Source organism: Aquila chrysaetos, chromosome 5 (genome assembly GCF_900496995.4).
Source record: "Aquila chrysaetos chrysaetos chromosome 5, bAquChr1.4, whole genome shotgun sequence".
Taxonomy (NCBI): Eukaryota; Metazoa; Chordata; class Aves; order Accipitriformes; family Accipitridae; genus Aquila; species Aquila chrysaetos.
The window spans coordinates 71523078-71537320 of NC_044008.1; the positions used below are offsets into that span (position 1 = coordinate 71523078).

Here is a 14243-nt window from a genome sequence, read left to right on the forward strand (position 1 = left end):
CCAGGGCATTGTTCACTCTTGCATGGTACAAATGAAAAGTGTTGTGTTCCTTTACAAGTGATCATCAAGCCTTGTCTCCTCCTTAGTGCTTCTGAGCTGGATAAACCTCATGACACATGAGTCATGTACCTCCACAGCAGCTGCTGGGACTATCAGGTGGAAAAGACAATTAATCTTCTTCAGCTGCTGAGTAGCTGGAACTGTGGGGAAGGATATGCTGAGGAGTCTCACTAACAGCAGAGACCTTTGGAAGTGATGGAGAGGACTTTTTCAAGTGGAGGTGTCTATGCTAGAGGGGTGAAGTGTGTTGGAGGAACTCATTCCCACTGTGTCTCTGGGGTAGAATACTGAACAGGCAGGGTGCTTTCTATTTACGGAAAGCTTTGCTTCTTTTTCTGGTCCTTTGTTGATTAAAGGACATTGCCTCAGCATCTGTGTGGAGCCCTTGCTGTCTAGGCTGCTTTCCCCATGCAATTAGGCTCTGCCAGAGACAGGGACAGGCTTGCCATCAAATTTAAAGCTTTGCAGCAATTTCATTGGAATGCCAGAATATGAAGGTTTTACTCCTGCTGAAGCTGCCCTTTCTATCTGCTCACTGCATGGCTTTATTTCTAATAACTGCATCTGTCTGGAGAGCAATTGCCATGAAGTAACACCAGTACTCTCTTACCTAGCAGCTGTGTCAAAGGCTGAATTCCCATTGATTTCAGCAGGGTCAGCGTGGGATCCATTACTGTTTGCTCAGTGGAGTCAATGACTGGTTTTGCTGTACTGAATTTATTGTACTGATACAGTAAATATTTTCTGCCACTTGTAATACTTAAAGGCTTGAGTGGAACTGTTATTTCCAACGTGTGGTGGGTTCCACAGTCAGACGTGTTTGCAGGACCAGGCTCTTGAAATGTTTAGCAGGCTCTAATTAAGTCTGACCTGTTCCTTCTATTTTAAGATTTCTGTTGTCTTTCCAATAGTCTCTCTGCTTTGATACGCCGCTTAAAGAAACCCAAACTCTGACAAATAAAGGGTGAGCTCCCCCTACTGACCTTGGTGTTGCAGCTCACAGAGGTGAGCGGGTACAGCACGAATACAAATTAATACAGAATTAAAAGATAAAGGCAAATGTATTCTGACTTTATAGCTTATTTTAACCATGAAAACAACACTGACCACTGTGTACTAATTGGAGGGTAATGGTTTTCATAATGGGAGAGACTGAGCCACATTAGCACAGGGCATTTCTGCAATAACGAGTCTTTGTGCTTTAGCAGAATCACTTTTTTTCAGATTAAATCGTACAGCCTGTTTTTTTCCTGGAGCAAGAGATTCTTTTCCTCACCTTGTAGAAGTTTTAAGGACATTTAAATTATGCTCAGTTTACAATATTTGAAAATTGAGAGTTGTAGGAGCTCCTTCATATTCATTAATGGCGTGGAAAAAGCACAGTTGTGAATTTATATGCTTCCCCACCTGCAGCAATAGCAACCTTTGAATGTTCAAAATAGTAACACAGACCATTATGTGCCTTAAAAAATCCATCTCTGTGCTTCCCTGGTTCCTTAGGCATCTAATTATTGCAGTTGTCTGGAAAGCTTCTAAAAGCGGTCTTTATGTGAGCAGATAAAAGTTTAAAAGTATATATGTTTCTCCATGAGTTCCTAGCAATTTTGATGAAAATTCGAAGAATACAGATTTGCCCAAAGCTTTAAAGAAACGTTCAAAAAGGGAAGTTGGTTGTTCTGGCATCTCAGACTGTGACAGGTTATCTGGACTGTAAAAGAATATGAAAATAATATACAATGAAATTTGATGGTTTGTTTTGTTGTTTTGTTTTTTTCCAAAACAAAGTTTTCCAAAGCAGAATATTTCTGGCCTTCTGTTTCACTGTAGAGGTTTTTTTTAATTTGCTTTTATTGTTTCATTCAGATGCTCCAAACAAGCATATTTCTCACAAAACCAGTGCTGAGTTTTGACCATCTCTTTTAACTAACTTCAAAATTTAATTTGCAGTCCCATAGCTGAGAATAGTATTGTATCAGCTTTGTCCTGAAGATCCAGTATGGAATAAGAGGTGGATATGTTGCAGTCATGTAAAATGAGTGTATCTTTATTTGCCAGACACCAGTATTGTAATATATACCAATACCTGAGACCAGGGTAGCTGCAGTAACACAGGAATTTCAGTAAAGCACTGCAGAAAGCCTCAAAGTCTTGAGGAACCCATTTAGGCTCATAGCTATAGATCTCAAACTTCACAGTATGCCATAACTGGAGATGATTTGATGAATCTATCCATTCTTTTAAGAATAACTTATTGACAGGATTGGTACTTGGGATGGCTCCAAGGAGAAGGACTGTCGCATAAATGTGAAGAGCTGAGCTCTCCTCTTGTAAATTACGCTATAGCTGTTTAATGAACTGAAGTTGGTTACTCTTAAAAGTACTTCAGAGTTTTCTAAGACTCAACTAAATTTTACTAAATACAGTCTGAAACCATAAATGAAGCTAATAACACCATTAAGGATCCAAGGGTAGATAAAGTAAAAAGCTATTGCTCTTAGGAAAAATGCCAGGAACCAACTACATTCAATTAGGTAACCAGAGTTGATTTCCTATAGTATTAAAATTGCTTAATTGCCTGTGAAAATTGCCTGATGCAGTATGGGTTAAATCGCCTTCTTGGAGCATTTGCAGGAAATCGCTTTGCTACAATTGTGTTTATTTGTGGCCAGAATGTCTGCTTGCAAATTGACTGTTTGTTAGGGTGTGAAAATCAAGGTTTTTTAAATGAAACTGAAGGTAAATTTGTAAAATTATTTCATAAGAGAAGTCTTGTCTAGCATCCTGAGTAAACTGAAAAAGTTAAAGGCTCATGTCTTCCCCTTCAGTGACTTGTAAAACACTTTCATCATCTTTGCTTAGGACTAAAGATGATCCTGTCCTGCCTCTGGACAGTCAGCACTGTGTTTTGAGAGTTTACGAGTCTTAGGCAGGTATTTTCAAGAAAGGAAAAATCTTAGCTGGTTATTTTCACAAAAAGAAAGGATAAATGACCTAGTGGTTTTGGTGCTACTTAGCATTCTTGTTCTGCAGCAGACTTCTTCTGACCAGGGACAGGTCACTTCCCATTTTACTTCACTTTGCCCTGCAAAGTGCAAATAATACCAAGCTCACATGCTACTCCCTAACCCAGTTCTGGCCAAATGAACTGTGTTTGCTTATGCATTTTTAATATTAGGATAAATAGTTAACTCACATAATTTTGAGAGACCAGACTGGAGAGTGACTTAGCGCTTTGCTAAACAAGAACTCATACATGTCTATGTGTCAAACAGTCTTCTGGGTGGCACAGAGAAGCTGCCTCTGTGCTGGCTCATCAGGTGTCTTTAGCCAGTGAAGAAAATTCAGCAGCTTCTGACCACTGTCACTTTGTGATCTGAAAGTTAAGTTCTTTCTCCAGATAGAAGATTGTTCCTGATCTGTGTCACCCTGCATGGTGATTTATATAATGCAGAGCCCTTTAGCAGAGTGTTCCTCCATAAAGGCGCATCCTTTTGCGGGGCTGCAGCAGTAAATAAACAAGGACTTGAAACTATCCCTGGGTTAGCTCTTTGCCTCTGTCTACTGCCTCACTATGATTGCAGTGCAGCTAAGTCTCCTTGCCAAGTGCTGCCCAAAAATTTTCCCAACCGTAGCAAGGGAGAGAGAACATCGAGCACATTAATATCTTATGATACAAGTAGACATCCAAATGAAATATCTCTAATCAGCCATGTAAGTGGCTTTCAGTTTTACTATTTCCTGGAAAATGAAGTTATAGTAATAATGGGACATCTTAGTGCAGGAGGTCCTTGAAGTAGCCAGGAAGTATTCCTTCACTTATTTGCAGTGAGTTATTTATGGACAGATTCTAGCCTTGGGTGCATACTGCTGCACAGCTTGAAATATCCATTATGGCAGTTCTGTAAGCCTAGGCAAGCATGTTTCTTCTCAAGAGCGGTACTGGTAGCAGAGACCACCATGTGTGCCAGACTAGACCGCTCCCTGTACAAATTGTTGTCCAGTACCTTAATATTTCCATATTGAGATTTGTCAGAGTAAACCTTGATTTTTTGTTATTTTCTATCTGGACTGTGACACACTAATTTAGCTCACTGGCATTCCCAGGCTGCAAGCCAAAATATATTCTGGTAATAAGAAGACATATGCACATCATTTGAGACACTTCAGTGTCCCCTCTTTATATTATGCTCCTTGTGTAAACCTCTTGGAGTACTTGGAAAATTCAAATTATCATTTAGACAAGGGGAGTGAAAGGTGAGATATATTAGCACTGTTGTAGAAAAACACCAAGTAAGAAAGCTGATGCATTTCCCTACAGCGTGCCAAAACCCACCTTCCTGGTGATAAGGGGTGGCCCAAAGAGAAGACCAGCACCACAGTCCTCCACAGTTAAGAGATTCTGATTTGTGTCTTCACAGGGAAAAAGAAAAACAGGGAATTTATTCTTTAAACACAGTTCTTAACAGGAATAAAACCAGTGGCACAATCCTAAGATTCTTGAAGCCAGTGGCCATCTTTCCTGATCTGATGGATGTTGGAACAGGTTCAGATGTCTGCAAGGTAGCAATGATGTGTTTTAGTAATCTCAGAATAAAATGGCCTCTCAGCATTTCCTTCTCTTCTTCCATTTTTTATGGAGTATAACATGCAAATCTTCCCTGCAGGATGAAGAGATCCAAGCTGTCATGCCAGCTTGCATGCTAAGCAAACCTCTCCCACAGGGGACACTGGTTGCTGCACACTCAAACATCTTCCCACCAAAAAGTCACCTTTGCAGAAGGAGATAGTCTCAGATAGGCCTACATCCTGAGTGTGTCAGGGCAAATGGAAACTTGGCCTGTGACTTCAGTAAGAGCAAGATTTGGCTTCGTTTGCCATTTTAAGCTATGCAGCTAGGTAAACAAATTGGATTAAATGCCTGGTGATGTTCTGGAAATGGGCCAAATGCTTGATCAGCTTCTGTGGTTCTGGATCTGGACATAAAAGCCTGTGCCAGGTGGCTCTCATGAAGAAATGGTGAGGCCTGCCCCAAGTAGGTTAGGTACAAAGGAGACAATGCTTTTCTCCCCAGTGTTTTTACTGAATAAATTATAGGCTTGAGTTTAAATGGCCAAGGGCTCTCATGAAGGGGTCCCCCTTAATGGACAAGGAAAATGAAAGAATGTGATCAGGAATAATCTTAGGTAGGAACTGAACAGCAAAGAGGGGACACAGAAGACCTTGCAGCTAAGCTCTAGGTTTGAGACCCTGGAGATCTGGGACCTATTTGTCTAACAGACCAGTCTGGCTGGCATTTTGGAAGGAGGCAAGGCAGAAAGGTTTCTGACTCTCCTTATTCTGGGCAGTTAAATCCTTCTTTGAAGACCCACAGCCTTTGTGACTTTTCCCCACCAAAGAAAAAAAGTTGGGGGAGGTGATAACTTCTCACCTAACAGGCTTAAATGAAGATTGACTGCTTAGAGATCTTTAGCTAGAAGCAGTGTTGTTAGTACAACTGAATTAAGAAAATAAGGCTTGAAATTATGGCTGAAGATATTGTTGTTGGGAATTTTTAGAACTGTGTAAACACATCTCCTTCATTACACTAATTTACATCCATTACTGTGCAGCACTTGGCATTTATTTTCTTTTTTGTTGGAGATAACTCACTTTAATGAGTAGGTGCTCCATATCATGCAGAGACCTTTTAGCAAAGCAAGCAGTTCATACGTGTAAAGACTCTCACAGTGGGTGCTGGCACAGGGCAGTGTGATGAGTAATAATCTTTGGTTATTAATGTCAAAAGGTACAAACAGTAAATTGAATTCTCCTCTGTAAGAGGACTAGAGAATAAACTCAGTCAAGCACAGGCTGATACACTTAATGATAAAACCAAGAGAAAGAAAAGGGTCATGGCTGCGTAGGAAATGTGAGAGTCACAGACAGGGCAAGTTATATAGAAAGATGCCCTCTCTAGGCAAATAAGTTTAACATCTTGCTTCTATCGGCCAGTAAATTATTTTTTTGGATTGTTATTCCCAGGTGAGCTCCCCTTTGGGAAGTGACCCTAACACACCACTCTCACCAACTAACTTCTCCAGCAAAGTGAAAAATGCACAGAAGTGTGCAATTAATAGCTTATTCTCTGTTCTGCGCCACTTGAGAATCTCACTTTGCTGCAGAAGCTGGAAAAGGGAAAAAAGTCCTGTTGCCTGTTGTCCATGTGACGCTCCTGAGATCTTAATGGTTGCTTCATTCACCATGTGCTGCCTCTGACATATGCCTGTGTGTGGGAGACAGGGATAACATACTGATCCCCCATATTAGGCTTCCTCCATCTGGTCACCTTTTCTGTTCTTTTAAGTACTCCTTTCCTTTTGAAGGGACTCCCCTCCATAGCCACAAGGTATCTTCACCCCTGTGGATGTTATTCCTTTATTTTAAAAACAAGAGAAAAGATCAGCTAAAAGTATAAACCTGTGCAGTTCACACTTCCTTACATTACTCTGTTTCCTCTGACTCACCTGCCTCATGAGTGGGTATCAGTGTGTAAAGTCACAGCCAAACGTATTGCATTAGCGATGGGATGGAAGAAGGGAATACTGCGGGATAGTTGCAGCTTCCAAGTAGGATAGTGTGCAACACATGCTGACCAGGTTTCACACAGTTTAGGCCCAAGGCTGTAAGCTGGTTATTCTAAAATAACCTGGCCTGGTATTACTGCCTTCTGCAGTTCTGCAGCTCAACATGCCAAGTGCGGTCATTGGTAATTAATGGGGAATGAGGCATTTGGTGATTTCAGTGTTTCTATGTTTGTCTCAGGTTTTCAGATGAGAGAAGGACTGAGGGAAACACAGACATTGATTTTTCCAGCTATTAATGTGGTTGTTAACAAAAGCAAACACTGGTTGCAGTGCATAGATACTTGCTTGCCAAACACTGTACACTCTGTGACAGAGCTCTTTTTGAAGGGGAATTTGTGACATTAAATATTGCCCCTTTGTCACTTAGACCAGAGAAAATCAGAAGCAGCTCCACTGACACTGATGTGAAATAGACACTGGCTCAAGCCAAGCCTGCAAATCCAGTGTTTGACTTCAGAGTTTGGGGTTGGTCAGGTGCAGGTTTCTATCCCACAGGATAGTTTACCAAGCCAAGCAATGTTCAGTTTCATTGCAGTGTAGTGTATCTGTGCTGAGTCAGCATTAGTGTAATTGCACTTATTTAAGTGCCACATGCTGAATATATGCTATGCAGAGCTCTGAGGGCAGAGCTTTGTTACAGCTATTTAAACATTTTCCAGAGCTAGCTTTCAAGGTTTTGTGCATACAGATTAGGTACAAACCTGTATTTCTTCCTCCATTGTCCATGCAATCTCTGGGAAGATAAACTCTCAGCCTGACCGTTTGCTCTTTTTTCTCTTTGTCAGGCTGTGAAGAGTTACTAAAGGATGTCCTGTCTCCTGAAAACTCTGGGCCTCGACATTACAAGCCACAGTATGTTGATTACTATTACCAGGTAAGAGAAGCACTAATTCTGTCTCATGTTAGCGGGCTCAGGAAGCCTCTGGAGTGATGTGTAGTTGAGTCATTGTAAATGCTGTTGTTTTATTCAGCCTGTTGACTCTTCCTTTCTAGATTCATGACTGTTAGCAAGTCTTCCATACTGGTTTAAGCTGCATTTAATATAGGCTAGCTGTCAGCTGGTATGAGAGTATTTAGGATTTGGATAGTGCTGCTCATACAAGCCTCATTATTCACTTGGCTGTGAAGGGAGACATCGCATACAAGCTCACTGGCACGACACAAGTAGAAAACACTGATTTGTATCTAATTAAATCAGTCAAACTTTGTAGGTGAACAAGTCCTCAGAGACCTTCTGCAGATAATAAACAGGGACTCAACAGCTGTTGGGAAGCAGAAACAATACACCTTTGGTAACCTTGATAGTATTTTGGCTGTTGGGTATTTTCAAACCATTAAAGGTCTTCATCTGTATACTTAATTTGATAGTGTCCACGCAGTCTAACAAGCAGGACAATGTTAAGTTTTCCTTTAAGCACCTATTTCTCTCCTTCATTTTACTTTGGTTTTAATCACCTCCACCCATGTAAATTCTTAAGATTAAAGGTACAGTTAGCATTGTACATTCAGGTAAGGATTGCATGTCAAGGGTGTTATGAGACTGCAAGTGATCCTGAAATCAGTGGGAAAAGCATTTTACCTTCCCAGATGATTAAGTGTGAGAACAATACTCGTGTATTGAGGAAAGACGTGATAAGCATGCTAGTGTTATGACACTTTGTGGTGTTATACAAAACAGCTTCCACTGTTCATACAGAAAGTATAGAGACATTTCCTTCACCTCAGTGCAGAAGATGCCTGTCACAAGATGGAAGGAGCCCTCCATGACTGCAAACAAGAGGGCAGAATTTGGTCATAAACTTTCTTAATAAGGAAGAGTTGTCTGGGCTTATTGGCTCTCTGCTTGATGAAAATGACAGGCTGGTTTTAGTACCCGGGCTGTAGCAGGCTGACACCACCATCACTCTGCTTGTTTCTATAACCCTGTTTTTTTGTAACTGATGACACAGATACCCACCATGCTGTTGCTTGGTTACCTTAATAGGTGTCATAAACCCAACGCCCTGTTTTGCAGTAGATGATAGAGGCTATAAAATGGAAAGCAGTCTCTCTGCAAACACTAGATGTTCTGCTATTGCTATGCAGACATTGCAGGCTGGTTCTGACACTCTTTGAAGGCAGGCGGCATGGTCGTTGGGTCTTTATTCCTCAGGGATTTCACATCTGCTGTCACCCAAAGATGTGCTGTGGAGAGTGCTTGAAGATGAACTGTGAGATGGCTGCAAACTGTGCCACCTATCCACCAGGAAAGCCTGAAGGTGGGAGTTGCAGTTGCTAATCCTGATAGCCGCTGAGATAGCGGCCGATGAGTTTCCCATTTGAGTTCTAGATTTGTGCCTCTGGGAGAGGAAGGGGGCAGAGGGTAACCCTTCCTGTTCAGAAAGAGTTGATCTGGCAGTGCTGTGGTGGAAGCCTTGCTGATCACTGCTGGGTAGGACTTCTGATGTCCACCTGCCATCCTGTAATGGTCCCTGCAGTCAGCAGCACCATTGCAGCAGAGTCCAGGAGCTGTGTTTGCCCACTTTAATTGGGCCACTGCAGTATTTGTGCAGCCTCTGAGCAGAACCAGGTTCTTCCCCACCTGCCCACAGGGCAGATGAGCTGTTGTGGTGGGGAGAGGACAGGAAACAGTGCGCGTTGTTGTACACCCCATGCTTATGCCACAGCTCCTCTGCACAGCTGCCCTCCAGAGGGGATCGTTTCATCTCCAGGTCTTTCAGGTGCAGTTTAGAAACTGTTCGCTAGATGTCAGTTAAAGACTGGGAAAAGGCTGTGAACAGGCTCTGCACTTGCTTTAAGGATCCTCCGCTATGGCAGAAAGTTGTTTTCAGTCTGATGAAACAGAGGAGAACTGAGGTCCAGGTGGGTTTGAGGTTATCACTATTCATGAGATTTGTTCCCCATTCCCAAGGAAGCACATACTGAAAACATACGAGCTCTCCCAGACCTTATTGAGTGTGAATTCCTGCCAATGTCGTCAAGTTTATGGGCAGCTCCCAATGGCACAAATGGTAGTTGCCTGTCTAATCTGATTTTCATCCCAGTATATGCTTTGCATGTCTGTCCAATTCTCAGGTGCAGTCAAATTCTCAGGCAGCAGAAGGATACATCTGCTGTGATGGCACAAATAGATATTTTAAAAGGGAATGCATCTTTTTTATTCCACCCAAGGGGTTGTACTTACACAAAAGTAGGTACTGAGCTGGTTCATTGTTATGCTGCCTCTGTATTCACAATGTGATTTGAGAGGAAGAGGAGATTTATCCTTGTCACATGTTATTTCCCCTGTCCCCTGCTTTCACTTTTGCTTCCCCTCCCAAGTGCCCACTACCTGTATTGTAGCTTTCCAAAGCCCAAAGGCAGAAACCTGAAGAGGTGAAGGTAATGCCAAGAAGTGGGATGAAGTGGCAGGAGCCATAGTAAGGTGCTGAACTGATCCAGCTGTTTATGTGTGTTGAGTCAAATGGGGAAGAAGAAACTACCGAGCTTCCAGCCTTTAATTGCAACCAACTGGATGCAATTAATTTAAATTTATACATAAAATCCCCTGATATCAGGAGCTTGGGGCATTTTCTAAATGGTCTGCTTTTACCTTTTTTTTTCCCTTCTGTGTAAACAAGAACAAAAGCTGGTAAGCTTTTAACATCTGAAAACTGTCCAAAAAGGAGAAAAATATGCTCTTGTATATGCAATTTAAAATACAAAAACCATTCCATGGAAGGTTTCTAATGGTCTATAATGAGAGGCTGTATCAGTGGTATTTCAGGTGAATGGAGAGCTCTTTCATTGAGCTCAAGTCTGTTAAGGTGTGATACGCAGAAAGCAAAGAGCAGCACTTGGTTACTACAGGACCCTCAGATCAGTGGGAAATATCCCACTGACTTCCATCAGCATTGATTCAAGCTGCAAAGAGTATGTTTTCTCTTTGGCCCAGAGAAAGCTCATCTGAAGAAACTTAGGAGGATGGGATTGCAAATAGGAGTTAGCAGTTGTAGAGCCCCTCAGCTCCAGGTCCTACAAATAAAAGTGCCACCTCTGTCTATGAATTCAGAGTCTGTTGATTTGGTTAAGGTCTGTATTATGCTTCTTTTGAGCCACTGCTTCAGTCGAGTGCTGTTTATTAGTACAATTTCTGTCTCCTACAGCCTTTAGAGAGATAATAGAAATGCTCTGAATTTGCCAGAAGCCAATTTATTGATCCTGAATTCCTTTCACAGTGTTTGCTGCTATGGCCTCATCTCTTGTTTTGGCTCCAGTTTGAAGGGAGACAAAAGTTTCCCTAGTCCAGTGTGCAGGATTTGCTTTGTGGCAAGCGTCTGGTAGCACTTCAGAGCCCTTGGATAGCCTTTTGGAGATGGTAACTGACAGAAAGTCCACAGCTGAAGTATGTGTGTGAAAACCCAGACCCAGATTCAGCCAGCTCAAACAAAGCAAAGTGCTTGTGTCTAGTATTTCCAAATGGCTGGCTCTGGGCCTTCCTGGGCACCTAGCCAGCTGGGAGCACTAGCCACAGGACTCAGAGGAAATTAGGCTGGCTGCATCTGCAGCTCCCTGGCCAAGATTTGCATTGCAGGCCCTGAGAAGCAGTGACCTGGGTCTAGGTGCTCTTCTGTCTGAGCATCTAAGTTTAGAGAAGAGGGAATCAGCAACAAGAGCTGGATTTTTCAGCTCTTCACCTGGTGTATTTTGGCTGTTCAGATTTGATGGGAGCCTGAATCTAGATTACCCAAATAGATGACAGAAAAGAAGGTTGAATGACATCTTAGAGCCTCTCACCACCAGGTAGCAAGGTACCTATTTGAGTAGCTGCTTGTGAAGGGACAGACTATGTATTTTTAGATGTGAGTAATCGCCTTTTCATCTGAAATCAATGCCCAAATGTCATACATGCAAACCCAGTGGAAGAACGTGTTGTAAGATACAATAATAGCAGGGTCCTTGTTTTAAACAAGGCTGTTTGTTTCTTATTAATTGTTGCTGCGTTGAGTTGCTGCTTTCCATTTTTTTGCTGCTCTCACGTGTAAATAAGAGAGTGAATCTGCCTCTTAACAAGGTACAGGATTGCTGCATGTCAAAGAATGAGCTGCCTTTTCAGTTCTGTGTGTGTTCGCCTGCCTGCCAAGTGATTAATTACACTGTATGAACAGCAGAAAAATTGTTGAAACATGACAAATAAATTGTGTTTGCCTCTGGGATGGAGCTGGGACTACTAGCTGATCTGCTGCTTTGAAAATATTTTCAGTAGCAATTAGGAGTCCCCCACTGGCTTCTGAAAAAAGTTTTTTCCCCACTAGCTGCTTGAGGATGACTGCTAACACCTGTGTCAGAACAGAGAGGGCCTTTCTGCACTGGATAAAGACTGTGATGCAAATGGGTTTTTCATTAGGCTGTGGAAGAATGTAACAGTCTGAGACTCAGACACAGCTGGACTGAGGAAAGGTGAAGGGCCATTTGTATAGGTCTTCTTTGTCAGCCTGGAATTGCAGTTGTTATCTCCGATTGTGCTGTCTTTTGCTATTTATTGAAAAGCAAAGCCCAGGAAAGCACTGAATATTTTATTGAACTCAAACTTGCAGTTCTCTTCTTTTTGTTGTTCCCTTCTTAAATAAAGGTCTCCTTTTTTTTCCACTGAGGACATTCCTTTCACCAGGCATGCCAGCAGTTGCAGCAATGCTAGTTTGCTAGTGAACAAATACCTCTGGGTCACTTCGACGAGCAAGCAAAGACATCAAATCTTACCTGAGCCCAAGAAACATCTGCCCTATCACTTCTTGTTTCCCAGAAGCTGTTCTGCCCAGTTTGGGGTGGTGTTCACCATGAAGACAATGACAGTCAATGAATAGTACTAACCTCACACCACAAGTTAATGCAGATCTTTACTACAGATAACACCACACATCCTTCAGAGCTTGACTGTTGATGTATTTTTATCTTTGGTGCAGACTTGGCAGCACTGAGCTCCTAACAAAATGTCTTCACACATAGTTTGCTCCGGGTCTCTGCACTCTTGCTGTACTGAGCTCACTCTTCCTTCTGGAAGCTGAAGCAAAGTTTGAATGAAGGATGTCAGATCTAGTGGGGAAACTCTGGAGACTCTGTAACCAGAATTTTTTGTATTTTTCATCTCATATGCGCTGTGTTTTGAAGCAACAACTTGACCTTGACCGAGCCGCTAGTGTTCTTGAGCAAATGATTGACCTCATTTGTCAGGAGGGTTTTCTTGATACTATTTTTCCTAATATTAAACCCAGGTGTTGCCTAACTGTTAATGTGAAATACAACTTTCCTCCTGCCTTCTGTGGTAGCATTAGCACAGACACTCCTATCTTAGCAGAGGCAAAGCAGCTAAGAACTTATTAAGTTGGAAATACCTTTCCAACCGCTAGCAAAGAGATAAAAACAGCCTGTGTGGTAAGAAGAAGCAATACTAAACAGAGCAAATTGAAGCTTTTTTTTTCTGTTTCTTATCAGCCTCCAGTTTTCTCTACCACCCACGCTCTCTCAGTCATTCCTGGCTCCCATTGTGTTTTCAGCCCTGCAGATGCTTGGTGTCTGCTTTGTATGTGAAGACTTCCCTCCCTGTGCTTGAGACTCTTGGGGTGTTTATGCTACACAGCGATCAGCACAGTGCATGTTTGCAAACTGCTTCCCTTACCAAGCTGCTGGTGGGCTCTTCTGTCCTGCTGTAGCTGTGGGACCTACTCTGTGATTATCAGGAGCTCATCCTAACGTCTTTCCTCAAGAAGCTGGGAGAGAGGCTGCATCTTCACTCCTGCAATAGTCAAAACGTGGGACATGCATGTCCCCCAGTACTTCAACTGGGGAATGTTCTGGCTTGAGCCTCTCTCTTGGGTATGCCAAGAGAAGCAGAAGGTTCCTTGGTTTCCCTGGTCTAATCTAGAAGTCTGTTTTGTATTTGGTGCTCCTAAATCTGCCAGATTCTCCTTCCCCTCAGCTTCTGCTTCATCCCCTGGGAAATGAGTACACTGAACATCTCCAGGGATGGCATTTTGGGAGGTCCAGCCTAAGGATTGATCCCAGCCCATGCTGAAACCAGTAAAAAAACTTCTTAGAGCCTGGCAGGAATTAGGTCACCACCTTGGGTTGTTCCTGAGGTGGTTGTTGCCTGAATCCCTCACTGGAGGGCGCAGGGAGGGGAGGGAAGAAAAGCTTGATAAAGCACAGCCATGCAGTTACAGAGAGAAAAAAGTCCATGTTCCTAGGTAGGACTAGGCAGGATTGTACAAAGGCAACACACTGTTTGCACATATGAGAAGTTTATTGTAACCTCTAAGGGCAACACTCTCAGCAATTCATTTTTTTCTATTTTTTTCCAAGCATCAGAAAGCAACATTAACTACAACTGCTGAGAAACCCCCAGTGAGCAATTACCAAGAGCAATGAAGAGCACAGCGTGCCCCCATTTGGGACTAATTTACATGGAAATTGCCTGCTTTCACCTGGCAATATTCTGAATTATATTTTTTATGTTTGTGCATACATGCAAAAATAAGTGTCCTTGGTACAAAACACCTGCATAAAAATAATCTACCTCTCTGC

At 42.4% G+C, this 14243-nt stretch overlaps 1 protein-coding gene across 2 annotated transcripts in view; it reads left to right on the forward strand.

The window, feature by feature from the left end:
- Nucleotides 1-14243, forward strand: part of RAB11FIP4 (RAB11 family interacting protein 4) — a 140450-nt gene that overhangs the window by 48325 nt on the left and 77882 nt on the right. For both annotated transcript variants that reach the window (XM_030013791.2, XM_030013792.2), the window contains exon 3: nucleotides 7469-7557. In XM_030013791.2, coding sequence (XP_029869651.1) covers nucleotides 7469-7557 — 89 coding nt within the window. The remainder of the gene's footprint in view (nucleotides 1-7468; nucleotides 7558-14243) is intronic.